The sequence below is a fragment of the Leishmania major genome, chromosome 25 (assembly GCF_000002725.2).
Source record: "Leishmania major strain Friedlin complete genome, chromosome 25".
In the NCBI taxonomy this organism is placed as follows: Eukaryota; Euglenozoa; class Kinetoplastea; order Trypanosomatida; family Trypanosomatidae; genus Leishmania; species Leishmania major.
In genome coordinates, this window is record NC_007266.2 from 68,166 (window position 1) to 94,281 (window position 26,116).

Below are 26,116 nucleotides of genomic sequence, written 5' to 3' on the forward strand. Positions count from 1 at the left end.
AGGTGAGGGGGTGGGGGACAGTTAGAACGAACAATACCCGAACAGAAGGAAACAAGCAAGCAACGCTCGACGAGAGTAGGGGCAACAGGCGCTGACAGCAGAGAGAGAGAGAGAGACGCAGACACAGTCGCTCAGACGCAAGTATTTCAGCCTACGAAACAGACAGTTGTGTGTTGCACGTACCAATGCAGTGTGAACGTGGTGAGAGAAGTGGAGAAGCACAAGCGATACCACTGCTGTGCTCGTCTGTTTCTCTACTCTTCGTGGACCTGTGCGCGGGAGCGTGGGCCTCTGTGTGAACGACAGTTTTGCTTGCTGTGGCAGCACACCACAAAACAGAGAAGAGAGAATGTCCACTCACGCTCTCTGCCTACCACTGATACGCCGTAAAGCAACCGCCGCACATGAAGGCAAGATGTGAGAAGGAGGGGGACGGGATGTGCGTGCGCTGCAATGGACAGGTCACACTGGCGGCGCACACGAATGCATACGCACAGAAAAGAACGGCGAAACGACCGAACCAGAGCACAAAGAAAAGGAAGGCAATCTGTGATTAAGCGAGTGCGCCCGTATGCGCTCCTGGTGTGTGTGCGTGTGTGTGTGTGTGTGAGTGTGAGCGGTGCGAATCGAGCGACCGTGAGGGTGTGCACAGGTGCACGCCAAAGACCAGACGAGGGGACAGGACAACAACAAAAAGACAAACTCAGCAAGGCACGCTGCGTTGGCGTTGGTTTTTTTTGGTTGCGTGTTTCGCAGGCGCACCACGGTGGCGTCAGCGGTCACGGCTATGTGTAGGTGGATCCGAGAACGAAAAACAGGAAAGACGTAGGAGGAGGGGGAGACATGACGCGCTGAAGAATCGTCAGACAGAGGATGCGCAGACGCATGTACGCACCTGCTGACCATTGTGAATGCAAAGGGAGAGGAAGGCACGTACGCCGGCTGCAAGTGGCGGGGGCAACACAGCGAAGGTCCGGGCTGAAGAAAGCAGAGGGCTGCAGGCAGCGGAGGAGCGCCAAGCGGCCCTCACTCCGCCACAGACGCACACACATACGCCGCTGGAAGGGGTGGATGTAGTCTTATCCTCCTCTGCCTCGACCCATCGACTCGACTCGGCTCCCCACAGTGTCCATCAAAGGAGTATCACACATCTCTGAATGGGCCGGTGTGATCTACAGGTGCAATGCGTTTTTCGTGTCTGGGTTGTCTATTTCGTTACGAAACGGTGGCCGTCCACCAATGTGATAGTAGGACTCCATGCACAGGCGCACACGAGCAGGCGCATGCACAACGCATAACCATGCAGGCCTCCTCGCCAATAGTACACACGCACAGACCAACTGCATGACTTATGATGTCCTGCATCGGCAGGGATACGAAGACAGACCCTCACCCACATACACACACACACACACACAACCAGCGCGCCAAGGAGCAGGACAAGAGCGAGTGAGGGCCCGCGAGGGGGGGGAGGCGAACAGTGTCACGCATCACGTTCAGTTCACACGTGGACGAGGGAAGTCGCGCCCTTGGTAGCCGCCACCACCACTCCGCCCAGGGCCGCCACCGTGGCCATGACGATTGCGGCTGCTGTTGCCGTTCCCGCCACCGTGACCTTGGTGGTGTCCTGAGTGTGTGCGAGTCGTCTTTGTGAACTCCGCGTACATCTCCGTCTGCGTTTGCGTACCGTCAGTTTGCAGCACTCGCTGAAGCACCATCGGCGGTGCCGTCCGCATGCGATGCTGCAGCCGCTTTGTGTCCCGCTCGAAGCCGGCTGTGAAGAGTGACTCGGCTACATCTACCGGTGGCGCAAAGGTAAACGCGGGTGCCTCGTCGTCGGAGAACTCGTCTTCATTGTCGCTGGGTAAATCCTCGTCGTCCACCTCACTCTCGCACAGCAAGAACCCCGGGTATTCGTTCTGCAGGCTAATGCGCGGGTCCGCCGGCCGCGGGGGAGGGTTGAAGGGATGTGCCACCTTCTCTGTGAAGCGGTGGCACATGTCAATCACGTCGCCCATCTCGATCCACGCAATAGGGAGCCGGTGAATGTTCTCGCCGAATATGCGAAAGACGTTGCCAAGCGACACATCCGCCGCCGTCACCACCGCGTCCGCGACCTCCTCCACACCCTTCTTGGCCAGCCAGCAGTCTCGCACAACCCTCATCGCCTTCATGATTGGTGCAAACTGCCGCGTCGAGCCGAGGCGGAAGCGCTTCACTGCCGCCGCGCGCGCGAGGCAGTCGGCGAGTGCATCGAGGTCGCCGTCGTCGCACGCCTCGCGCAGCGATAGCACACGCTTCGCCGCGTGCGCCAGCTCTGCGATGGGACCACGCCCCTCCGCGTCGTCCTGCAGACCCAGCGCGATCTGGGCCGTGATGCACTGGCGACAGTTGTAGTGACGCGCGAAGTTGCGGCCGCGCACCACTTTTGAGCACGCCGGGCACTGCAGTGACTTCCACGTCGCCTCATCGGCATTCTTGTCGTTCGTCAGACGCACAATCCACTGGCCGCCCTCGTGAACCAGACGGAAAGTGGGGGAGTGGATCAGCAAGAACTCGCGCACGTTGCCGAACTCGGCGACCGCCTCCCTGTTCGCCAGCGTTGCAATGCGACCCACAAGCACATCCAGCTCTACCGCGCCACCGCACGCCGCGACAGCATCCCGAATGAAGCGCACACCGAGAGGAAAGTTGCCGCGTTTCACGCCATGTTCGTCGCGAGGAAACTCCAACGGCATCTGAATATCCGAGAAATCCGGGTACGGCACGTCGGCCCCTTCCGCACTGCTACCGAATATGCTCGTACCCGAGTGAGTGCCGGCCGCGGCGCTGGCAGTGTCCTGGCGCACGCGCTTCAGCATATCGCGCTCCTGCTTGCGGTCCTGCTCCTCGCGGCTGCGCTCCATCATCTCACGCAGACGCTTGCGACGCGCCTCCTGGTAGTTCTCCATGTAGCCCTCTGGTAGTGCCTGCATGAAGCCCCGCGGCGCGTTGGCGTCGGGCCGCATTTCCGGCACGACAATCTCGACGGGGCGCGATGGCGCGTAGCTGCTCGACACGCTCATCGCCATTTGGCTGTCCATCGTCTTCACCTGCAGCGAGTGTTTGTGCTCAGCGGTGCGTTCGACGGCGATAGCCTTGGTCGTAAAAGCCCCAGTGGTGCGGAGGGCCTTGGAATGCACTGTGAGAGCGGTGCTGCCGCGCTGCTTATGCTGCGCATGCTGTTTGTTGCCGTCCTTGGCCGGCCCGCTCGCCCTCGCGTCTTCGCCGAGCTGTAGCAGGATGAGGGACACCATTGTTTGCCCAAAAGTGATCGACAGCGAGCTCTTCAAGAGGGTCACGAAGTCCTGCCACTCGTCCGAGGTGGGGGCAGGCGCGTAGTGTGTGCACAAGTGGATCAGCATCGGGCGCAGCGCGTCACCAAAGAGTGTGTGCTGCTTCGCCAGCCGGTCCACGAGAAACCACAGCATCAGCCGCTGTGCCCCGGCCGAGGTGGACAGCGTGTTCTCCAGTGCATCGAGCAGCTCATTCACGTTGCCGAGGTGCGCCTCGCACTGCCTAGCGATAGCGGTGACCTGTGCGTGTGTAGTCGTGTCTGAGATGCCCGCGATGGCGTCGCAGGCCCCCGAGAGGGACATGGTGCGTGAGGATCTGCAAAGGAAGCAACGAAGTAAACCGCTCCTGTATTGGCTCGCAAACGCACGCTTCCTCGGTGCGGGTGACTCGGGCGATGCGCGGGTGTTTCTTCGTGGCGGCACGTACGCACAGCCCCAGGGAGGCCGCAGTTTGACGGCGATGCGACAAGGCGAAAGCGGGGCGAGATGAAGCGAGAAGGGCGGGAGGAGACAGCAACACGCAACGTCGGAGGCGCGACACCGAGAAGCGGGGCAGAGACGAACGCGGACAGCGAGACGCTTTCCGCCACTTGCGTGGACGAGAGGAGGAGGAGGGGAGGAGGAGGAGGAGGAGGAGAGCCGATAACGCAGCGACGACGGGGGAAGGGACGATGACGACAACACGCCTGCCACAAGAGCGACGCCTCTGCCGAGGAGCTGCTGACTGGTGTAGCGAGACGAGCGAACAAGCGAGTGCACACCCTTGTGTGAATGATACAGAGTGCGAAGACTGGCTGTTGTGTGCATGGGCCGTGGGCAGGGGCCGCCGTGCCGGCGTTATGTGTTTATTTGCTTGTTTTTCGGGGGTGGACGACACTTGTGTCACGGAGGCAAGCGAGATGGTGGACGTCGATGGAAAGCACGTAATATGCGAACGTGGGAGCAAGGAAAAAGGCCAAGGAGGCAGTGAAAGCAAAAGGCAAGCAACAGCGAAAAAAGAAAAGAAGAAGCAAAGCAGCGAACAACATCCCCTTCCCTTTATGACGCGTGTGCGTGTGTGTCTGTGTGTCTGCCCGTGTGCGTGTCTTCACCTCTCATCGACTCGCTACGGGCACCACCCAGTCGCCACCGCTGCGTCCTCTGCACCCTACTTTTGTCCTCCTTCACACGTGTATCTTCTCGTTGAAAGCGAGCGGAGCAAGAAAGGTGGTCGGTGCAACGATGGACTTGCGTCTGCGTAAGTGTGTGCTCGTCTTCTGAGATGTGTGAAGAGGCTGTACATGAGGGGGACCGAGGGATAAGGGAGGAGCGCGCGCAGAGGGAGAAAGAGAGCGTTGACGAGTGCCCGATGCGAGCACAGATGATGTACGGGTATGCGAAGTATCAAAAAAGCACAAAGATAACGAGAGAAAGAGAGGGCCACACCGTCACCTCCCTTCCCCTCCCCCTCTCTACGCCGCCTCGCCCTCCTCAGTCCTCAAGCAGCTACGGATACTCGACAACCAGAGAGACATGAGACAAGAAAAAAAAAATGTAACACTACGCACGCGCAGCAGAGCGCGGTGGTGGTGGCAGACGGAGATGACCCAGAAGAAGAGACGACCGCTGGTCGTCACAGGAGGACGTTGAATGCAGATGTAAGCAGCACCCGCAGTCTCGAGAACAAACACGAACAAGCACCACGATGTGTTGCAGCCAGAACACCGCAACGATCCTTTAGCCCGGCAACTCCTCCCCCTACTCTACCTTCACTCTCACCTTCCCGTCACTACGGTGCAGCAGTGGTGCCGTGATGGCACGTCTCGTGTGGATGATGATGGTGGGCCCCCCCATTGTGATGGTGGCCGTCTGCCTTGTTGATGTCGAGAAGAGACCTCAACTGAGCAAACCGGAAGGGAAACTCCTCGGCAAACCGCCTCTGCGATGGCGACGGGTTCACCTGGACACGCTTCTGCCGAATGAACTCCACGGCCTCGGCAAACGACATGCCGCCGAAGGTGGTGAGGTAGCACATCGTCACCATCCAGCTGCGGCCTTTCCCAGCTTTGCAGTGCACGTAGACGGTCTGCTTGCGCTGTTTGATGCATGCCTCCATGCGCATCACGGCCTCGCCAACAGCCGCTAGGGACGCGTTGGCCGTTGTGTCCGTCATGGGGACGTGCATGTATTCCACCTGCGAGTTGACAAGTTTGCGCCACTCTGCCTCCTTGGCGAACTGAATAACGTTCATGCCAAATCCGTTAAGTTCCTCCTCCTCGAGGCACGCAATGACGAGCCCCAACGTCTGGTTTCGCTCGTCCAGCTGAGCTCGAAGCTGCGACAGGTGATCACCGCTACTGCCGACCTGCGTCACGACGGGGATGGCACCGAGCACCACGTTGTCCGTGATCCAATTCCAGTGCAAGAAGTCCGTCGTCACCCCAGTGACTCTTCCTACGTAGCCCGGCAGCGCGGTGGCCATGAGCGAGCCCCAAAAGTAGGCCGCCTTTCCCGCGCGTGAGAGGGTCGCCGACGTACTCCATTCTCCTTCCTCCAAGGTTGTGGTACCGCCACCGTTCGCCTGTGCTCGGGTGCCTGCGCGCAGCAGCTGCTTTCCTTCCTCGATGAAGGTGTGGTGTCGCCGCTTTAGCTGAGACAGCTCAAGGCTCTCGGCCTCCGTCAGACTTCCCCCGCCATCGGCGCGCTGCTGGAGGAGGCCCAGCCGCGACTCCTCCTCCTGTGTGAAGGGGTGACTCCCCCCCACAGCCGACTGCATCCCGTTTCGTTGCGCCCTCACGACAAGATGATGGCGGGGGGACAAGAGAAGGATGGCGCAGTCAAGTAACTCGGCGACGTGCACCCCCGCCACGCTCGCCGTTTCTCAGTGCAAAGGCTAAATCGGAAAAAAAATGCGATTGTGTGTGTGTTCTAGGACACACGGTGCTCACCCAGCAGTGCAATGTTCGATGTTGGCACGAGGTGGTGCTTGAATACACCCATGCAAGCAGGTGGCTGATGTGACCTCCAGTAATGATGCGCTCAGCACAAGGTGAGAGACAACGACGAAACAATCGAAAGATGACAAGCAGCAGTGTGTGTGTGTGTGTGTGTGTGTGTGGAGGGGGAAGGGAGGGTTGTGCTAGCAGGAGGCATAAACACGGACGCGGAGGCAGGAGTCGATACAATCCTGGAGAGAAGGAGCGCGGAGCGCAGATACATGTGGAGCGCTTGGAGAGAGAGGAAGCGGTACGAGGTGAGAGCGGAGAGGCACACGCTCCCGACTCAGCCCCGCCGCGCACCGCTTCCTCTAGCTTTCTTCTTCGCACTTCTTGCGTGGCAGAGCAAGAGCTGCTGCTGCTCAGCCCTTGTGCGCCACATGAAGCACTGCTGTGGTTCAGTTCTCGCTGCTGCACCTTCGCTTTCTCCTCTCCAGCGGAAGAGGAAAGACAGGTTAGCTTGTGCCGCCACCGACTTTACAACACACAGACAGACGAGCCCTCCCCCCCTCCCAAAGCAAGGAGAGACCGGCGCTGAACAGTTGCACTACAACTGGCGTCGCTGTGTCAATCCACGGGGCCACGTCCGCGCACGACGCCGTCCCAGCGAAACCCAGGTGCGATCCCGTACGTGTTGTGGTACGACTTCCGCTCTGCTGCCGAGTGCGACGCGGCCGCCGTCGGCGCGTACTGAGACAGCAGCTGATCCGTGCAGCTTCTCTGCTTGCAGATGTAGTCAAGCGGCACGAAGAGCACATTCAGCAGCTCTGCGGAGAGCAGGCCCTCGTACTCGGCAGGAACGTCCCCGTCCTCTTCAAAAAACAAGTGTGGCTTGGGCGCATCGGCAGCGTTCAGATGCTCTGCTGCCGGCACAGCAGCTGTGCTTCTCGCCACGTCAGCGGGGTCGTCAGCCTCGACGTACGTCGCTGGAGCCGGTGCCCTGCTGCTCGCTAATCTCTCCGCTACGTCGCTCGCTCCCTCTCCGTCTTCCAGGGTGGGCACCTCGTCCGTCGGGAAGCGCGTGCTCGTGGCGTGCTGGAGAAGTGGGGAGCTCAAACGGACTGCAACGTACTCGTCTTCGTCATCCTCACTGTCGAGGCGACGTCGCTTGGCCGGGGCACCGCTCATCGGTGCAAAGGCGCGAATGGGTGGCTGGGTGGGTGGGCCGCCTTCGTTGTGTGGAATACCTCCCTTTTACCGTGAGCGGAGACCCTGCACGCTGTGCGTCCTGCTCGCTGAGTCACTGCCGTCGACGCGCACGTGGAGGAAGTCGCTGAGCGGATCAACAGAAGGACGCGAGGCCCACTTGCGCTCCTGCAGAAGCGAGTGAAGCGCACAAGAGGGTGTGAGGGGGACAAGACGAGAGAGCGCGCAGCAGCCGAGTTGAAGAGGGGGCGCAACCGCAGAGACAGAGGTGGCGTGCACAGGAAAGGGCGGTGGGTGCAAACGGAAGATGCGTCGACCACGTGGCCGTGGCCAGCTGGGACAGTGCTACGGCAACACACCTCCGTCCTTATCATGAGCAACAGCAGGGGACCGGCGCTGGCGACAAGTGCACCTGCCGAGGGGAAGCTGATGAAACAGACAGACAGAGAGAGAGAGAGACACGTGAGCAATGTCTTGGTACAAACGCGGTGGGAGAGGGTCGACAACGCACTAACGCAGAGCGACACACGGGCAGCGCGAAGGCATGCCGAGTGAGTAAGTACACCACCACCATCTAAAGGAAACGACGAGGCAAGGGCTGCACAAGACAGAGCGGACGAGATGGGCGCACAGACAACTTGATCTACGTAGCAGGGGTACGTGGACGCCGGCGCAGAAAGGAGGCGCAGTGCAATTTATAGCGCGGCTCCTCCTGCATAAACTGTTCAAAGGACTGCGCGCTCCGCTGGCGGGGCTGCTGCAATGGAGAAGGAGCCGCGTCACCGCCTCTGCTACTGTGCGCAGAGACATCGTCGCCAGCATGCGAGAAGTGCGTCAAAGAGGCGTCCGGGATGGGAGACATACGCGGTGGCGTCGGTCTCTGCGGGTTGACAACAGCAGGGTCATCACGGCCTTGACGGCCCACTGGTGTGGCGCCGTAGCTGGAGGCATCACCGAGGTTCTGCGGCACCGACGGCTTTGTCAGGTGCCGCAGAAGCTCTGCTCGGAGGTCGGACATGTCCGACCTCAGCTCGCGCAACTGCATCTCGTATGTGCACTGCATGCTCCGCAGAAGGTCATTGTCGCCTGGCGGTGCTGCATGCAATACCTCCTCCTCTTCTCGACGCTTCATGAGGTGCTCGAGTCGCAGCCGCTGAGTGCGCTCCCTCTGCAGCGCATCCAGTGCCTCACGCAGGCGATACTCCACCTCCGTGGCCCGCTCCTCCACAAAACGCCGGTCCTCCTGTTCGGTCGAGCTGCTCGTGTGAACGGCGCGGGACAGCGCCGGCGGTGTCTCGGCCGCCGCTCGTGCGACGTCTGCCGCACGCCGCGCCTCCTTCACAGCCGCCTTGTCGGCGATGGCATCGCGCTCCTTTTCGCGTAACTCCGCCTCAAGATCGAGAATTCGCTGCCGGTACCTGTGCTCGTTCGCCACGTGGGCCTGAATCTCGCGTTGGTGGAACGCCACAAGCTCCGTCAGCTCCTCCACGCGTGCCTCGAGGATTGCCAAATCGCTTCGCCAAAAGCGCGCCGCGTGGTCGTCCCCTGGCTGATTCGCCGGCGCCTGTTTTGCTGCCGGCTCCTGACGCGACCTTTGTGCTGCTGAGGCGGAAGCACCGCTCTGTAGCGCCGCAAGCTGCGCGCTGTCAGAGGCGATATTCCCGGCACGCAGCGCCTCGCGCAGTCGATTGTTCTCGCTGACAGCAGCATCATAGGATGACCGCATCGCCTCCAGCTCCGACTCCAGCTCCCGGCTCTTTTTCTGCTGCCATCTGACGTCCTTCCTCGTGTCGCGCAACGCCCCCGCGTACTCGCGCATCTCGGCACGTAGCTTGCTCATAGCCCGTTCCATCACCACCCGATACGTGTCAAGCTCGTACCGCGCGGCGGAGCGCTCTTCCGAAGCACCACGTTGAATCGACTCGACAGGCGCCGGTGCCGCGTACACGTCCGGGTCCGTCTGCGCTGCACAGTTCTCCCCTACGTCTCGCGAATCATCTGAGGAAGGCGCCGCCGCAGATGCAACAGCGTGGCCGGAGACACTCTCAGTAGCTCGATCCTGCGCAGCGGCAGGCGTGTCGACGAGGTCGTGCTGAAAGGCGGGGCTGCGACCGGGATCACCGGGCTGAGGATTGGTCGAGGTGCCGCGAGACCAGGTCCTGAAAGATGGCGGCGACTTTTCCCCGGGCCTTAACCTCGACGCCGCGCCAGTCATGTCGGCCCCACCATCCTCCACAGCTGGCAGCGGCGCAGATTCGCCGGCGCGCTCCATGTCGAGGCCCACACCCGCCGTCGGTGCGACACGGCCGCCATTCGCAGGTGGAAGAGATCCGTTCAAAAGAGCGATGCGGGAGCTGTATAGCCGCGCAGCCGTTTGCGCCACTGCGAAGGCCTCCTGGAACGTCTCGTGTTCTGCCGCCTCCAGCAGGCTGACAGGTGAAAACGATGCCACCCACGCCCCCGGCTGCTGGCCTAGGAGCGTCGGCTTCAGAAGGTAGAGCAACTTGGTTGCCGTGAAGGTGAGCGTGGGTGAGCGACACTCCACCAAGGCCGCCGCCGAGGAGACGGCGTGGCGCGACGACTTCAGACCACGCGCGACCTCGTTCACCGTGAAGGACACAAACTGCATGGTCGTGTTCGGCAAACCGGTCGACTCATGAAACGCAAAAATGAAACTGATGACTTGGTGCTTGAGCTCGGCGAAGGCGGCGGTCATGCGATGCAGCACGCCCTCCCAGGTGACTTCCGAGTCCAGCACCAAGTAGTGCGCGTCCTCGACCGATGTGAACTGCTCACACGTGTCCTCGAGTATCGTTGGCTGTTCACGTGCAGCATCGGAATTCCGATCTGGCATGATGTCGGTCAGGGTGTTGTTGTCCTCCAGCGTGACGGCGCTCACAGAGACAGAGGTGACGCCCGGATGAGCAACAGCGGCGCGTGCGGTGCGGGCCAGAATGCCCTCTACCGGATCTAGTAGCGTGTGGCGGCGGTTGCCGGACTGACCATCAACCACCACAACTGCCTGTGACGCACGGTTGGGCGTTAGCACTGTCGCGAGGAGAGGCTCGACGACCTGGTCGTACAACTGCGTCGACGAGTTAGTGAACACATCGTAGTTGACCGTTTTACGCGCGCGGTTGTCCACGACATCCACGATGGTGAAGCTGGTCTCAGTCCGGTATAGAGTGTAGTAACGCTCGAAGTGGTGCGTGGTGAGCGACTTGCCATGCCGCGCCGACAACTCGGACTTGTCGAACTCACGCACGCAGACGAGCATGGAAGAGCTGCCCCTTGCTCCAGAACGAAAATAGCTAGCCCTGCTCGTGTTATCGAGCTGTTACGTGTATGCTCTCACAGACGCACACACGACAGCTGCGGCCTTACGGCGACGGCTGGCGCTCACACCAAGACGGACAGAGAGAAAAAGAGACGTAGAAGAAAAGGTGAGAGAGGCTGAACGAGAGGGGCAGGGCAGAGGGGTCTCGTACAGGGATTCGCGCGGGCGCACGGGCTCGGCAATGGGTCTTCTGCAACGCAGTCCTTCACCACAACCCGCGCGTGTATGCCACGGCAGACACGACTGAGATACGGCAATGCGAAAGGGCGCCAGCGCTGCAGCGGGGCGTCTGGCCTTCAAGGGGCAACCGCAAGGGTGCGTGCAGAGAGAGAAGGACGGCTGCAAGGGCATGCGCACAGGGACGCTGATGCTCATACACTCCTTGCTCGGTGTGGAGAGCTATGTGCGTTCTTAGTAGTTTGCATCGTTGCGATTGGGAACGAGAGGGGGAGGAATTGCTTAAACTCACGTGGGTGAGGAAAACAAAGAGTGCCCCAAGACCTCATACACGCCCGCAAGCGCATGCACAATGCATGCTCTAGGAGGCAGATAAGCCGCGGCGTTGCCCAGGTGCACGATGGGTGCGTGTGGGTGCGCAATGGCATGCCAGCCTATGTACATCCAAGACGGCACACAGATGTGTGCTCTTGCGAAACCATCACGGCAACAGCGCAACCGCGCCAGCCAACACCGACACCGCGGCCCCCGGGGAGGGGGGAGAGAGGAGGAGGGGAGACCAACACGCAAAGTGCTGAGCGCGACGGACGCGGCACAATGCACGCACGCAGCTCCCAGCATGCCCTACGCCGTCTTCCACAAGAGCACGGACACCTGTCCAACGTAGAGGTATATGAAATTCTTGGCCTCGTGCTCGACATCGGCACCAAAGTTTCGACCAACGATGCAGTGCCACGTAGGGAAGTAGCGCTTGTCGAACTCGCGCTTGATGTGCGCGGCCATATCTTTCTCTAGATGATGCTCCTTGATGGCTTTGGTGGCAATGTCTAAGGCGTCTGTCTGCATCTCCGGACTTATGTCCGCCAACTTGACGTCGGGCTTCCGCTCGCTCATTTTCCGCCCCTGCGAAAGGTGAAGCCTGCAAGTTGATGTTCGTGTGTGCGTGTGTCGTCGCTGTTGTGCTGCTTTACCTCTCCGGATGGGTCTGGTCGTTCGCCACGGACTCGATGGGATGAGGCCGCACCCAAGACAAGTGTGCGTGCGTGGGAGGAAGAGGGGGTCTTGGTGTTGATATTGCGGTGCTTGTGAGCACCGAAACACACAGCAGCAAGTTGTCAGGCGGGTGGATGATCAGGCGGCAGCGGTCCACAGGGGTGCCTTCTGCCACATGTGCGCACTGAACGTTCGTAACCGTAGGGGGAGAGGGACAGAGGTCGAAGAGGCAACGTTGGAAACAAGAAGAACGCAGAGGTCGCCTCTGTGGCGACGAAGATGCCAGGGATAGGCCACGGATGGCGACAGATATCGAGAGTGCAGTGAGTGGACATGGAGACAGCACGCTCCGGAGTAAAAAAGCAATGCCCGCCTTCACTGTCTCCCGGCTCTCTCTCTCTCTCTCTCGCGTATGTCAACGGTTATTCCAGAAGAGGGTCTGAGCACCGCGTGATCATTGTGCTGGGAAGCGACAGACGAACCAGCAACGCCGACACACAATATATCCGTTCCTGACCCCTCCCCCGGCATCGGCGCTGCCTTTTGGCACCTACCCGTTGCCCGCCACTCCGGCCGTCTCACCGCAGTCCTCTTCGATGATCTTTTTGTTTTCATTTCGCACGCGGCTTGGCCACCTGCGAAGAGGTGAGGAGGAGGGGCGGAGGGGCACAGCGAAGCGCGGGGCGAGGTCATGAATCGCTCGCGGGCTTTTCAACACATCCTCAGCCCCCCTCAACGGACCCGTCCCCCTACGAAACTCCTTCCCACCTGCGGCGCTTCACAGCGTCCACCGCACACCAGCACCAACACCGCAGCAAGCAATCACCACAACACGCTAAAATTAGACGCAGACAAGTGACAGAGAGAGAGAGAGAGACGCGTAGAATGCCCACATGTGTGTCTCCATCACTCCCAGGGCCGGGACGCCGGCCTCCGCTACATCATGTTTGAGAGCCCGTCAATGACCCCGTCTCCGGGACGAGCGCCTCGTCCATTGGCGCCGATGGAAGTACGATGGCCATGTTGGCAGCCGCACTCTCGGGCGCCCTCTCAGCCTCCTCCTCCTCCTCCCCCTGTTCCTGTGCGCTCGGCGCCGGAGACTCGGCCATGCACGCATTCGCAGCAGGCAAGCCATCCCGGGCAACCGGTGCTGACGGTTGCGTCGCTGATGTCGAAGACGTGGGAGCAGGGGTCGCGCTCAACACGACATGCTGGGATGAGACTGGGGCCTCAGCCGCATGCATATCTGGGGCAGAGGACGCCGCGTGAGGCTCTGGCCGCGGTGCCGATGCAGCGTTGGTGGTGGCAGTTAGCTGTAGAAGCTGCACCCGAAGCTGCTCGTTTTCTGTCTTGAGCATGCTGTGCTTCTCCATCATGCTTTTGGAGATGGTCAGAAGTCGCTGATTCGCCGCCTCCATATCTGCCGTCGTCTTCTCCGCCTTTTGTACGCGCTCCCGCATGTCCAGCCGCTCTGCTGCCATGCTCGCAAGCTTGGCTTCGAGCAGAGAAGAGCGGTACTCGAGTGCCCGCTGCTGCGTCTCAGGCGATGGATGCGGCACAATGCTTGCAGCCGCCGCACCACCGCTGCCTTCAGCACCACTTTCGCACACCTTGGCAGCAGCACACAGGCCGATAGCCTGAGCCCCAGCGAAACCCCTCAGTGACGCCTTCAGCAGACCGGCCTTGTGCAACGTATCCTTCAGCACACGAACGATGTTCATCATACCGGAGCGGCTCAGAGAATCGACTAACAATGTGTCTTCGGTGTCTTCAGCGCCAGCGCCGGTATTGCCGCCGCTGCCAACGTCCGCATCTATTGAAGCATCATCGACACGCACGCGGCGCAGGGCAATGATCTCCGCGTTGAGGGTGCCCAGCGACTCCTGGAGAGACGAGAAGAGCTCCGTGAGGTGAGTCGCGGTGGTTTGCAGTGCAGTCGACGACGCCTCTGCCTCCTGTGCGGGTGCGCCTGGCGGCTGGACGAGGTCTGTGAGCTGCGTCTGCAGCGCCATATTTTTCTCCATCAGCTCAGACTCCCTCGCCAGGCTTCTGTGCAGCTTGTCCTTAAGACGGCTGGAATGCCCCTGCAACACCTCGTGCTCGCGCTTCAGCTGTGTGAGACGCAGCTCCACGTCATCTTTCTCCGCTGTGACCTGCTTCACCTCGTTCAAAGAGCGCTCGCACACCTGCTTGGCCGCCGCCAGCTGATTCTTCAGCACCTCGATGCGCTCCGTGGCCTCGGCCACGTTGAGAGAGTCCTCCACTGGAACGTCATGCATCAGCGCCCGCTCCACCACCGTCACGTGGTTCTTCTCCAGCAACTCCTGGCACACCTTCACCTGTGCACGCAACCTGTCACGCTCTGCTGTGACACGCCGCACCTCTGCCATCAACTCTGAGACACACTGCGCATCTGAAAGAGACGCATCCACAAGGTGGGACCTCTCCACGTCCGTGCTCTGCAGGGACGTATTTAGCAGCACAAGCGCCTCACGCAGCGCAAACTGCGAGGCTCCCAGCACGGCATTCATCTTGTCCATGGACTCCTCGGCTGCGATAGACGAGGAGACAAGTGTGCACGACTCGGTGCCGTCGTCGACCGCTTCGCGGCTGACGGCCATCAGCCCTCCCGCGCTGTGCAGGCCGTCAGCAGCAGCGGAGGAAGCCATCGCTTCCTTCTCCGCCTCCCGCGCGAGTGTCCACTGGCGCATCAGCTCTTTGACCTGAGCATCATACAGGTTGCCCTGCGAGCTTTCAAATCCTGCCATGAGCTTAATCATCGCGAGAACATTTTCCGACTGCTTCTCTATCCGTTCCACGTCCTCCCTCCACGCTGCGTTTGAGCGTGCAACGGAGCCACGGTCATCAGGAACCACCTGCAGAGCCGCCTTACTCAGTTCCGCGTTAGCTTGCGCGGCTCGCTGCAGTGCTGCCGTGGCCTCGGTGGCGGCGGCCCCGTACTGCGTCGACACGCTCTGGGCAAGTCTTAGCTGCATCTCGGCTCGCGTCGATGCCTCCTCGAGGACACGCACACGCGCGGTGTACTCGCTGCGCAGTTCTTGGATCGCTAGCGCCACCTGGTCCATCTCGGCATCCCTCTGCAGCTGCAGGACTTGGGCAGACAGACAAGCCGCGTCCTCCTGTGCGCGTCGAAGCTCGTCGCGGCACACCTTTAAGTTCACGGCCAACTGTGCGGCGTCGTCCACCACCTCCGTATACGCCCACCGCAGCCGCTGCACTTCCTGTGAGATGGCTGGGTCATTCTGTGGGTGGAGCCGCTCCCGCACCATGTCCGTAATGCGTCTGTCGGCAATCTCGCGACGCTGCTTCTCCTCCAGGTAGCGTTGGTGCACAACGAGGGCATCATGTTGCACACGCTTCACGACGCCTTCGAGGCACGTATAGCGCTGCTCTGCCTCCATAATTCGCGACTCTTGCTGCTGCCACGAGTCTACGAGGTCCGTCAGCGTCATCTCCTTGTGCTCCAGCATCTTGAGAGCGTAGTAGTGCGGTGCGCTAGACCGCAGTGATGGATCCGGCGGTGCAGGCGGTGCACTCCCTCGCTGCATCTCCGCATATGCGGCAGAAGACGCACGAGCCACCTCGGCCCGCACGGCGGCCACAATCTCGTTCAGTCCAAGGTGTTGCTCGAGTAACCGTACGTGATGCTTTGCTCGGCGCACATCTGCCCGAGCTGACTCGGCGTAGCGGCTCTTCTCGGCGAGCTGCGCCACCACCCGCATGAGGGCGTCTACCTCCTGCTCATGGCGAACCAGTCGGTTCTCGGCAAACGTGCAGGCTGCCCGCAGCTTTGCCACGAGCACGTCGCGCTGCATCACCTCCACCTCGGCCTTAAAGGCGCGCGACGTGGCGACTGTGACCTCCCTTAACATGGTTTGTGCGTAGCTCTTTAGCTGCTGCACAAGCGTGCGATTCAGTTGCCGCTCGGACGACAGCTCGGCCTCGGCCACGGCTAGGGACCCGTGAAGGGCCTCATCCACGTGCGCACACACGGCGTCGAAGGCATAACCGCGGCCCCTTTCTGCTTCGACCAGCAGCGACTCGATGAGTTGATCCTTGACGCCACTCGTCACCGCGCCGCGAAGACGCGCGAGATCACTCAACACGCGTTGAGTGGTGTCCTCGGCATGCTGCAGCTGGTGCTTCGTCAGTCGCTTCTGCAGCTCCGTTACCTGGTGCGCGAGTCGCGCCCGCTCACCATTGAGGCTGAGCACGTACTTGCCGTTGATAGAGGCAATCGTGTCGACGATGTGGGTTGTGTGGGCCAGCACATCCTCAGTACGCTGCTCCTGACGCTTCGCCTCCGCCTCGCGTTCGCGCTGCCGCTTGAAACGACCTTGCGCAGCGGCCGAGTCGCCGCTCACAGCGTGCTCCCCCTGAGGACGGATCATGGTGGATAAAGCGACCTTTTCTACGTAAGGTGGTGAAGGTGTACCTGCGTGTGTGCGTGTGTTTGTGTGTGGTTGGCGTGCGGGTCAACCTCTCTCGCCGTCTCCCTCCCCTCAACAGCTGGCGAAGCTGCAAAGATGTCCGTCGGGAAGAACGTGTCCAGACGCAGTAGTCCAACAAGAGCTGCAGATGCAACGCGAAGAGATGGAAAGAGAAAACGGGATGAGAGTGGTGCAGGTTCGACAACGTCATTCCGGAGAGGCAACGGGCAGGTGGAAGACGCGAGGAACTGCCTTGCAAACATGTTCTCGTCATGGGGAGAGACGACTAGTGTCAGAGAGAAGGAGCGGCGAAGGAGAACAACTCGCACATGTTACCAGCGCTGCCGTCTACCACCGATGGAGAAATGACGAACACACTCTTTGCGGGGGAAGAGGGCTAGCGGCACTTGTCGAGAAGGCGATGGCCCGCACGAGGCCACCCGAAACTGAATAGGTGGCCGGCCATAGAATAGTTTCAGCGAGGAAGAAACTCTGGCACGTGAATTCAGTGCAGATACCAGGGTCATGCGCTCTCACGCACACGCACTTCACAACAGTGACGAGAAAGAGGGAGGGGGCGAGAGGCAAACGCGCTCAACGCGCCCTCACCGCCACACTTCCAGCTTCGTGCTGGTAACGACAGGGGCACAAGGAGAAGCAGAACGGGGTCGGGTTCGCGCACGGCAACGTCTCTGTGGTCCAACACAAAACAATCATCTAGAAAGCAGCGTGTGAAAAGAGGGCGAGAGTGCTCTGCACGGACGACGAATGGCTGTCCATCGCATCACCGCCATCGTCGCCAAGGAAAAAGAGCGCAGGAGAAAAATGCAAAGTGCGAACCCCCTCCATCGCTCACCATGTCCCCCTGTGTAGAGATTCAGCTCTACGATCGCCCCAGCCCTCTGCGCTGCTTCCGCCCGTATGCATGTTCATATCCATGTGTGTGTGCCTGTGTGTGCTGACGCCTTCGCGTATGGCTCGTCTGCGAGCCGTGCTTCTATGGAGTTGTGTAGTGGTTGTGGTGGAGGGGGAGGGATAGATGCACTGCAGAGCTTTGGGATTACACAAGTACAAGGTGTACGGCAGAATGAGGCGAAACGACCACAAGACGTACATCGCGCCCGTGCCGCTGAGTCGAGTAGCGCGAAGGTCGCCGGAAACACGCACGGCACTGCTGCGCACCAGCTCCGTTGGATAAGTTTGGCACCTTTTTCAGGACAGAGACCATTCCTCATGACCGCATGATGGAGGGAGAGCAGGAGAGAAGGACAGCGTGGGTGCCGCTAAAAGTCGTCATACGGCGTCTGCGGAACGTCCCCATCGGAGGGGTCGCTGAGCGGGTCTTCGAGGAGAAGTGCCGCCATCTTCTGCGCCGCCACGTTAGAGTCTACCTGAACGTGACTCGGATCAAAAAGATCGTCGTCCGCTGCAACAAAGCGCGAGCGTGACGGTAGCTGCCTCAGGTCATGCGAGACGTCCGCCGCGGAGTGGCCCGTGGTTGTGGTGGACCGAGCGACATCCATGGCCGTCCTGCGTGGCAGTACCTCTGTGCGTAGCGGCGGCGAAGGGTCCACGACAGCAGTGCGGTTCGCACCACTTGTCTCCCTACCAGCCTCTCCATCCTGGACAAGAGCAGCGGCGGGCGTGGGTGTCTTCAAGGTTTCCTCCACACGCCTCACCGCGCGAAACAGTGCGTTGTCATTGTGGGTGGAGATGCGCGCAAAACGACGCAACATCGTGTGCGCTTCGTCTGCCTTGCGCCGTTGGCCCGCCACCTCCGCCAGTACTCGGCAAAGAAGAGCCTCCATCCTCTCTTGCTGAGTGCCGGTGTTCCCAACAGCGGCGTGGCAGCGAGCGATATCGTCGCGAAGGTCGTGCACGCCTCGCTTCGCTTCATCCATAGCGCTGAGCGCACCCGCCATCAGCTCTTCGCATTCAATGGGTTCGCCCCCAAGCCTTCCAGGCCTCCGCGACGTCTGCTTTGTCGTCGGTGACACGGGAGCTGCGCATGATCCACCGTCGCTGGCTCCGGGGCAGGTCAGAGATGTGGCCCTCGGTAGTGTGGTGTCCACCTTGAAAGCCTCCGCAAACGTCACTAGCCCTGAGCAGAGCGCCGCGCCGAGGCGCTCAAGAAGGCACCGCACAACGTCGATGGCGGCCTCTGCCCAATCCCTCTCCAGCGCTACACGACCGTTTGCCTCCAACAGCACGAGCTCATTCTCGATTAGGTCGTCCATCTCTGCCTGCATTTCAGTCGTCAAGGCGCGCTCCTCCGCCAGCTGCATCTCATGAAATCTCTGCTGACGCTCGAGGTCAGACTCCAGTTGCTGGATGCGCTTACGCGCTGAATCGTCGCCCGCGGCTGCTGTTGCTCCCGCCACCGCTGTGGCAGACCCGCGAGGACGGCGAGAGGTGGCAGCAGCGTTCTCTCCTCCGCTGCGTCCTGGTGAGGAGTAGGCACAGAGTGAAAGACAATGCGTGTCCACCGGCACCGTCAGTGATCGCCGCTGCGAAGGACGCGGCGAACACGTGCGCCGGTGTGGAGTCTCCTCGGACGACACCGCAGACACGCTCTCTGGAGAAAAGCCGCCAGAGACGCTTCCGCGGGGGCTAACGCATCTAGCACCAACAGCCCCGCCAGCAGCAGCCACGGCGCCATGGCCTCGGGTTTCATCTGGCATGCGATGTGCGATTTCCGCAACTCGCGCCCACTCGGCCGCGCGCAGCTGGACGAACAACAGAGCCTCGCCCTTCTCCGCTGACTCAACGTGGTCGCGCCCCGCCGCCTCCGCGTCCTCAACGACGACGCGTGCAAGTTGTGCGTGTCTTTCGCTGGCAGCGACACTCTGCTTCCCTAGCTCCTGCACACGCCGCCGCAGTTGCTCTTTCTCCTGCGACACTTGCACCAACTCCATCCGGAGGGACTGGGTGTCTTGCTCCATCTGTAGAATGCGTGCCACCGACATGTCAGTGGAGGTCAGCAGCTCGTTTCGCTCCCTTACAGCTGCGGTGCGCTGCGCCACCGCTTCCTGGAGCTGCAGCCGCAAGGACTCGATTTCGGCCACGTACTGTGCTTCTATTCGCTTGAGGGAGTTGCGCAAGCGACGCGTGTCTTGGCAGGATCGGCATTGGTGCAAGTAGCCGCTGTTATTCTTCGCCCAGGTTTCTCTGGACATCATCGTCACATCCTCCACGTCGCATTCGCCGGCATCGCACAGCACTGCGTCGTCGATAAACGCGGCACGCACCGGAGGCTCAAACAGCGCATCGACGCGACTGGCGGCGATCATGGAGGAGGGCGAGTGTCGTCTCCGCGGCGGCGGTGTGGAAGCGCTAGAGAAAGACCAGTTCCCGGACATCCCTCTGATCTCCGCGCCGAGGCGTACGTGGGTGTGTATTCGTGTCTATGAGTATATACGTGTATGAGTAAGTAAGCGCTGCTCCCCGCTAAACGGCCTTCGTATGCACGCGAGATCATGGGCGTGGGAGGGGGGCGGGGTGTGAGGGCAGGCATAGCAAGACCCAGAAAGAGGAAGGAGGTTGTGTGCATCAAAGTATATGTCCGCGGCAGCTGTTACGCGGGCAAGATGCACGCGAAAAAAATACCGCGCGCACAACAGAGGCTCGCGCAAGAGAGCAGCGGCAAACGCCGTCATCGCTCACAGGCCTCGCACCTGCCCCAGCCAACTCTAACCCGCACACAGCTGAACGGATGAACGCAACAGAGAGTGTGTGTGCCCTGGTGGAGAGAGAGAGAGAGACAGCACCATGGACACTTGAATGAGGGGGATGCTGGGGCTCCTCACACGCTTCCCACACATAGCGAAAAGCCGTGCCTGCTTACAGCACCTCCGTCGGCATTTCTTGCCACACTTCTATCTCTCCCTCTCTCTGTATATCTGCCCTTGCCCCTCCCAGTCCCACAACCCTGCGCTGCGCGGCCGCAGTTTTCGTTTATGGACTCCATCTGCTCCTCTACTTCTCGTTCTCTATGCTCCAGGAGTGAGCAGCGGCATGGCCGCGCAAGACACAACAACAGCAAGACTAAAGAAAACACGTCAGCATCGACCGCCGGTTCGCCCGCGCTGCGTCCTCGCTACTGCCGTCGTCCTCATCTGAGCAGGTTGATGCCCCAGCACAGAGCATCGCTGACTTCTCAACACGCCGAACCTCGACCGTGGCGCTCAGGTTCCTCGCCTTCTGCTTTCCCTCGCGAGCACTTCCCCGCCTGCGAAAACACACTATCGCTACGGGAAAGCCGCCGTGCCTAAATGGTGTGCATGCGCACATCTTTCACAAAGACAGCCAGGAAGAAGAGCGCGCCTGGACGTCCTTTTCGTTTTGTCTCCGTCATCGTGTCAGTCCAGCACGAACAAGTCCAGGCAGACACGCGCATGCGCAGCCACACACCCCACCCACCACGCTCCCGCTACGGCTACAGCTACAGCCTCGGCGTCTAGCACGAACGATCCCGCCGCCGAATCGGGGCCGCGTGCTTTACGGCTCCTCTCTTCCTTCTGCACGCCGTCGTCCGCGGTACCTGCGGCGCCGTCGGCGTCAGAGGGACATGGGGTGGTCGGCATGCCTTCACCTGAGCGCACCGCGTCTACGGTCCTGCTCCAGGGTCGAGGCGGTGGCCTCTGTCGTCGGTGTGTAGTAGGCGGTGGTCCAGGTGCATCCCGGATGAGGTCGTGGAAGAGGCTCGCCAGCGTCCGCCCAGCGCCCGGCCTGCATGCTATCTTCCGCACTTAGTCGCTGCAACCCGCGGCACCCCAATGAGCCCGCGTGGAGACGCCCCACATCGCAGCCCAGGGGGGGGAGGGGCTCATATCGGCACGCACTTTCCCGCGCCTCTCGCCGGCCATCGCTCGCGCCCTGCTGACCTCTGGGCTTCCACGCTGGCATGGGGCACACCCTGCCAGCGGTGCTGCACACCGCGTCAAGCACCGTGCTCGCGCTTGCGGATCATGCGGCCTGTTTGCAGCACAAACTTGTTGCCAGTGGGGAGTGGGAGGCGCGGGGGCCGTTGCCAGGATGGCTTGCCAGCATGTGCCGGCGACAGATGGAGCGACACAATGAGCCGGTGTGGCGGCATCGGGCACCCCACGCTCTCCCGTGTGCACGCGCCTCTTACACAAGACCGCGTGTCAGGCGGAAGGCGGCCCGTGCATAGGACATGCGCCGGCGTGCAAGCCGCTCGCAGCTTGTCGTCCTAAAGGAGAGCACAACAGGAGGCGGATGCGTGTATGTGTCGAATCGCTGGCACGATCCGTAGTGAGCTGGTACACGCGGGCTCACGGCTGCAACTCTTGCTGGCGCAGCACAAACCCAGACCCCCTCCCCGCGGAGAGGAAGAGTACGCACCCGTGCAAGAGGACTCTGTGCGGGCTCCTGGTTTCAACACAGAGTTGATATTGGACCCGTCCACCATAGCTAGGTGGTCGGCATTATCTTGGGAAGAGGCGATACAAACAAGCAAGGACACAGTCACAGTGATCCGTGTTGGCAGACGTCAGTGGGGATTACAGGGAGAGCAAGTCGGCCACGCCGAGGGGACACACACGCGACACAAGGCCCTCGCGAAGGCGGAAATATATAAGAAAAGGGTGCAAGAGTCCTGGGCCTACAAGCCTGCAGGAGGAGGACAGAGACCGGCGAGAGAGCAGCGAGCCAGCGGCAGACAACAGGCACGTGCGAGAGAAATTATGAGATATGCGCACATGGAGATCATCCACGCTCTCGTCTTTGTTTGCGGCTGGTGCTGGGCTGCGGTTTCTTCGTGCATTGCCGCCCTACACCTCTTGTTGATCGGCTGGTTATTGTTTCTTTAACGTGTGCGCACGCACGTGTGTGTGCGTTCCGTGATGTGGTGCTGCTGTTGGGCTGCTCTTATTTGTTTCTTTAAATGGCCACCGCTTTAGTAAACAGAGAGGAAGAGAAGGAGAAGGGGAGCGCCTCGTACCGGCACGTGAGCGGTTACCGCCCTGCGCTGGTGCGTGCATGTCGATGTCGGTGCGACGGCTCCTGTGTGCGCATGCGTGTGTACGTGTATGTGTGTGTGTGTATTGTAGGGGGGGAAGCACGGATGAGACCACACAAGGGCACGCGCTCACGCACACAGGAACCGCCACAGCCACACAGGCACTGAAAGATGGGCGAAGATACGCAAAACAGACACCTCATCTCTGCTTCGGGGTGTGCAGGGACGCGGGAGAGTATCCATGGCGAAAAGCATGAGGCGTCGAAGCAAAAGTAGGAAGAGGTACAGACACACGTGCGGTGAGAGCGAGCGAGAAGCGGGAGGGGGGGGGGCACAAACACACACACACACGCGGAGGCACCTACGTACACAGGAAGAGAGAGAGAGAGAAGAGCGACACTTTACCAAAACGAAAAGCGAAGGCAACCACACCACACTCGCACCGGGAGTGGGGATGTAAAAGGAGGCGAAAATAACCAACAACTAAACGTACTGTGATGATATTAGAGATGCAAAGAGCGCCTCGGCACGAAGGGCGGGCGATTTCCGGGACACGGGGGGAGGGAGAGAGGGACGCGTAGGCGGCCGGGGCAAGGATGCAAAGCGGGGCAGGGAGACGCGAAGAGTGGCGCGCGCCGTCTCCCCTGGTAACGGTAAGGTGATCACACTGCGTGCGTATGTGTGTGTGTGTGTGTGTGCCTTGGGGGTGCGCGGCGCCACGGCCATCACACGCTACCAGTCGCACACACCATCCGCCGGACAAAGACACGTCCGTACAAGCAGCACTCAGATGGATCAGGCAGATGGGATCGGGCACGGAAAGGGCGACACATAAAAGGAGACCACTGCGACAAGTCGCCACTGTCGCGATCCTGGTCTATCTCGGCTCTCTGTGGGCTCACTACGCTAGCCAGCTCAAGAAACCTCTTTAATGGACATACGACTTCTTTGAGCGAGGAGCCGGGGGGACCGTGGGGGAGGAGCTGCCGTCGTGGCTGGAGCTGTTTCCGTTGCTGCTGCCCCCAAGGCCGTGTCCGTTGGACGTCACTGCTCCTACGGCAACGGCCACCGCGGCTGCTCGTGCAGACGCCGGAGCTGGTAACTTGATGGACAGCGATGTCGGCGATTGCTCGCGGGAGTTGCCGCTGCCGGTGCCGCCTGGCGGACTCGTGGAGCCATTCGCGTTGGTGCTGCTGTTGTTCGCCTGATTACGCCGGCTGGCGGGCACCGGGATGGCAAGGCCGCTATCGCTGATTGGAGCTGGCGGGTTTGTCATGCAGCCGACGCCCCGGCCACGGCCGATCGGTGGCGGTGGCGGCGGCGGCCTAGCAACGCTACGCCCGCCGCGAACGACCCCACCACGCCCACGTGGCAGTGGGATGCTTGGCCCAGTGGGCGACGGAACAAAGTACTGCTCTGCCTTGCCACAATGGCTTTCAATGAGGTCGAGCAGTTGAGTGCCTGTGTCCAGCCTCAGCCGCGAGCCGTCGCGCTGCTTAAAGAGCAGCACCCCGTCCAACGATCGTGTGCTGGCCTCTGAGATGGCGCAGTGATGCTGCAACCACTCAATCGGGCAAGTCTTCGCCTCCCGCCGCGCGGGCGCCCCCTTTGGCAGCACTCGCGCGTACCCAAAGACGGTGGGGGGGCTAGATAGAAGAAAGACGACGAAGGCCGAGCCGCGAGCCTCCATGCAGCTCTGCATCTCATCAGCGAATACGGGGTTCGGCCAGAAGTACTCGTCTCGCACGGCGTCCTCGGCGTCCTTCTCCGTGATGTACGTGATAAAGGTTGCCGCCTGTTGCGCCTTGGCGACGCCGTTGCCGTGCAGTGAAGCGGCTGCCGCTGCTGCAAGGGGGCTGGACGAGGACCCGGTGGATGCTACTGCCGTCGACGCCTGCAGGCGCTGCTGACTTCGCGGAGCCGGAAGGGTTGGACCATCATAATCAAGCCCGCCGCCGATGGGGGTGAGTGCCGCCGGTAGAAGACGCCGCTCCACCATGATGCTGCTGCGCGGCGCTGGAACATTGGGGTTGTGCTGTGGCGGTAGCGGTGGTGGCGGCGGAGGGACGTCGATGCGGTGTGGGATGATGTGGGCACGCGACGGGGGCGGCGGCGGCAGCACCGGCTCCGACAATAAATGGTAGATCTTTTCTCTCGCGGGCTCGCGATCGCTCAGCTCGGTGTAGATGAACTGCTTTCCATAGAACTGAAGGACACGTGGAATGATGAGCAGTTTGCTGGGGTCCTGCAGGATAACCCAACCGCGACCGTTGCAGTTCACGTTTGGGCCCGGAAACACATCCGCCTCCTTCACCATGTCAAACGTTTCAAAGTAGCGACCCAGCATCTCGGGGGTCGTATTGAAGGGCAGGTTGGAGACGTAGATGCAGACATACTTAGTGGCGGTCGCGTAGAGGGACCCAGTGCGGGGGTCTTTGAAGAAGGCGTGGTACTGCGCGTTCGGCAGCAGCTTTGGCAGCGTGACACCCGTCTCATCAGCCGAGGTGGAGAGTGGCACCTCGCGCGGCGGCACATGCGTCGGGTCGAAGAGCTTCGTACCCTCGGGAAAGTACTGATACAGGGGAAGGCGGTAGTCTTCCATCAGCGACAGCCGGTCGCCGTTCACGTAAACAAACGGCATTGGCGTCGAGGCACTCGCTGATACGGCGTCGCTGGACATCATCCTGGGTATGGGAAAAGAGAAGCAGATGAAGTGAAAGAGGGAACCGATGAAAGAAAGAGTCTTCGCAGGTCGCTCTGTGCAGTGTGGGAAGGCAAGAAGAGAGGAGAGCGCCAGAGAGAGTGTGTGGGGAGACAGCGAAAGACGGTGCTGTGCAAAAAGGAAAATGCAAAAGAAAAGTGGCAGGGCGAGCGTCTGTGTGTGTCTGTGTGAGCGTGTGTGTGTGTGTGTGTCTGCGATTGAGAGCGAAGTGATGGCGGGGCACCAACAGCACAGTGCACGGAAGCTGAAACGATGCAGAATGGAAGAGGCGAAGCAGGTGGTCACAGAAGACAAGGCGAGTAAGGATGGGAGGGGGTGGGGCGACAGCACTCACGCACGGTGTGTGAGTGTGGCTGTGCGTGTTCGCGACAGTGAGCGTCACACAAGGAGATGAGGGAGGGGGAGGAAGCGCCACGGCGACCCCGTGATTGTAGACAGTGACTTTCACGCGACAGCGGAGAGACATGGGGGCACAAACATCCGCAGAGTACAGTCAGGGAGTCACAGAGCCACGCAGAAGAGAGCAGTCGCCACACGAAAAGGGAAGCGCTCACGTGCAGCGTAGATGCACCACGATGCAGGTGCTTCACTGTCCGCCGTCAGAGACGTGCAGCATCAGTGTACGCTGGCCGCTACCGCCATCGGAGCTTGACGCGGCAAAGCGGCGCCAGGAAACAAACACTGCTGGAGTTGCTCGTACGAACGTTGTACGAGGAGGAGACGGTGGACACAGTCGTGCCACCTCTCTCTCCCTCTCATGGCTTCCGCAGTAGCCATGTCCTCACCACCCGTACCAAGGGAGCTGCAGAACATTCCAAAGAGAGACGCTGCCGCGTTCTCCTGTCCTTTTCGGTGTGTGTGTGTCTGTGTGTGTGTGTGTGTGGTCTGCCTCTCGTTACCGTGCCCGTCCGTGCACCCGCTGTCGACGCTTTTGCCTGCCTCTACCAGACGCCCTCCCTCCAGCGGGGGGGGGGGGGGGGAAGGGGGGGAGCGGCACGGC

At 60.9% G+C, this 26,116-nt stretch overlaps 8 protein-coding genes across 8 annotated transcripts; all 8 read right to left on the bottom strand.

The window, feature by feature from the left end:
• Nucleotides 1-1,496: 1,496 nt before the first annotated feature.
• On the bottom strand, nucleotides 1,497-3,638 carry LMJF_25_0220 (conserved hypothetical protein; the record flags this gene model as incomplete). The annotated part of the gene is made up of 1 exon (XM_001683722.1): nucleotides 1,497-3,638. One exon carries the CDS (start codon nucleotides 3,636-3,638, stop codon nucleotides 1,497-1,499), a length of 2,142 nt encoding a protein of 713 aa, XP_001683774.1.
• A 1,465-nt stretch (nucleotides 3,639-5,103) lies between these two features.
• Nucleotides 5,104-6,090, bottom strand: LMJF_25_0230 (conserved hypothetical protein; the record flags this gene model as incomplete). The annotated part of the gene is made up of 1 exon (XM_001683723.1): nucleotides 5,104-6,090. One exon carries the CDS (start codon nucleotides 6,088-6,090, stop codon nucleotides 5,104-5,106), a length of 987 nt encoding a protein of 328 aa, XP_001683775.1.
• Nucleotides 6,091-6,877: 787 nt separating this feature from the next.
• LMJF_25_0240 (conserved hypothetical protein) lies at nucleotides 6,878-7,438 on the bottom strand (the record flags this gene model as incomplete). The annotated part of the gene is made up of 1 exon (XM_001683724.1): nucleotides 6,878-7,438. The coding sequence occupies one exon, from the start codon at nucleotides 7,436-7,438 to the stop codon at nucleotides 6,878-6,880; it is 561 nt and encodes a 186-aa protein (XP_001683776.1).
• A 661-nt stretch (nucleotides 7,439-8,099) lies between these two features.
• Nucleotides 8,100-10,733, bottom strand: LMJF_25_0250 (conserved hypothetical protein; the record flags this gene model as incomplete). The annotated part of the gene is made up of 1 exon (XM_001683725.1): nucleotides 8,100-10,733. One exon carries the CDS (start codon nucleotides 10,731-10,733, stop codon nucleotides 8,100-8,102), a length of 2,634 nt encoding a protein of 877 aa, XP_001683777.1.
• Nucleotides 10,734-11,594: 861 nt separating this feature from the next.
• On the bottom strand, nucleotides 11,595-11,864 carry LMJF_25_0260 (putative Dynein light chain 1, cytoplasmic; the record flags this gene model as incomplete). The annotated part of the gene is made up of 1 exon (XM_001683726.1): nucleotides 11,595-11,864. The coding sequence occupies one exon, from the start codon at nucleotides 11,862-11,864 to the stop codon at nucleotides 11,595-11,597; it is 270 nt and encodes an 89-aa protein (XP_001683778.1).
• A 1,040-nt stretch (nucleotides 11,865-12,904) lies between these two features.
• Nucleotides 12,905-16,375, bottom strand: LMJF_25_0270 (conserved hypothetical protein; the record flags this gene model as incomplete). Its single annotated transcript, XM_001683727.1, has 1 exon — nucleotides 12,905-16,375. The coding sequence occupies one exon, from the start codon at nucleotides 16,373-16,375 to the stop codon at nucleotides 12,905-12,907; it is 3,471 nt and encodes a 1,156-aa protein (XP_001683779.1).
• A 1,322-nt stretch (nucleotides 16,376-17,697) lies between these two features.
• On the bottom strand, nucleotides 17,698-19,773 carry LMJF_25_0280 (conserved hypothetical protein; the record flags this gene model as incomplete). The annotated part of the gene is made up of 1 exon (XM_001683728.1): nucleotides 17,698-19,773. One exon carries the CDS (start codon nucleotides 19,771-19,773, stop codon nucleotides 17,698-17,700), a length of 2,076 nt encoding a protein of 691 aa, XP_001683780.1.
• A 3,549-nt stretch (nucleotides 19,774-23,322) lies between these two features.
• Nucleotides 23,323-25,077, bottom strand: LMJF_25_0290 (conserved hypothetical protein; the record flags this gene model as incomplete). Its single annotated transcript, XM_001683729.1, has 1 exon — nucleotides 23,323-25,077. One exon carries the CDS (start codon nucleotides 25,075-25,077, stop codon nucleotides 23,323-23,325), a length of 1,755 nt encoding a protein of 584 aa, XP_001683781.1.
• Nucleotides 25,078-26,116: the final 1,039 nt, after the last annotated feature.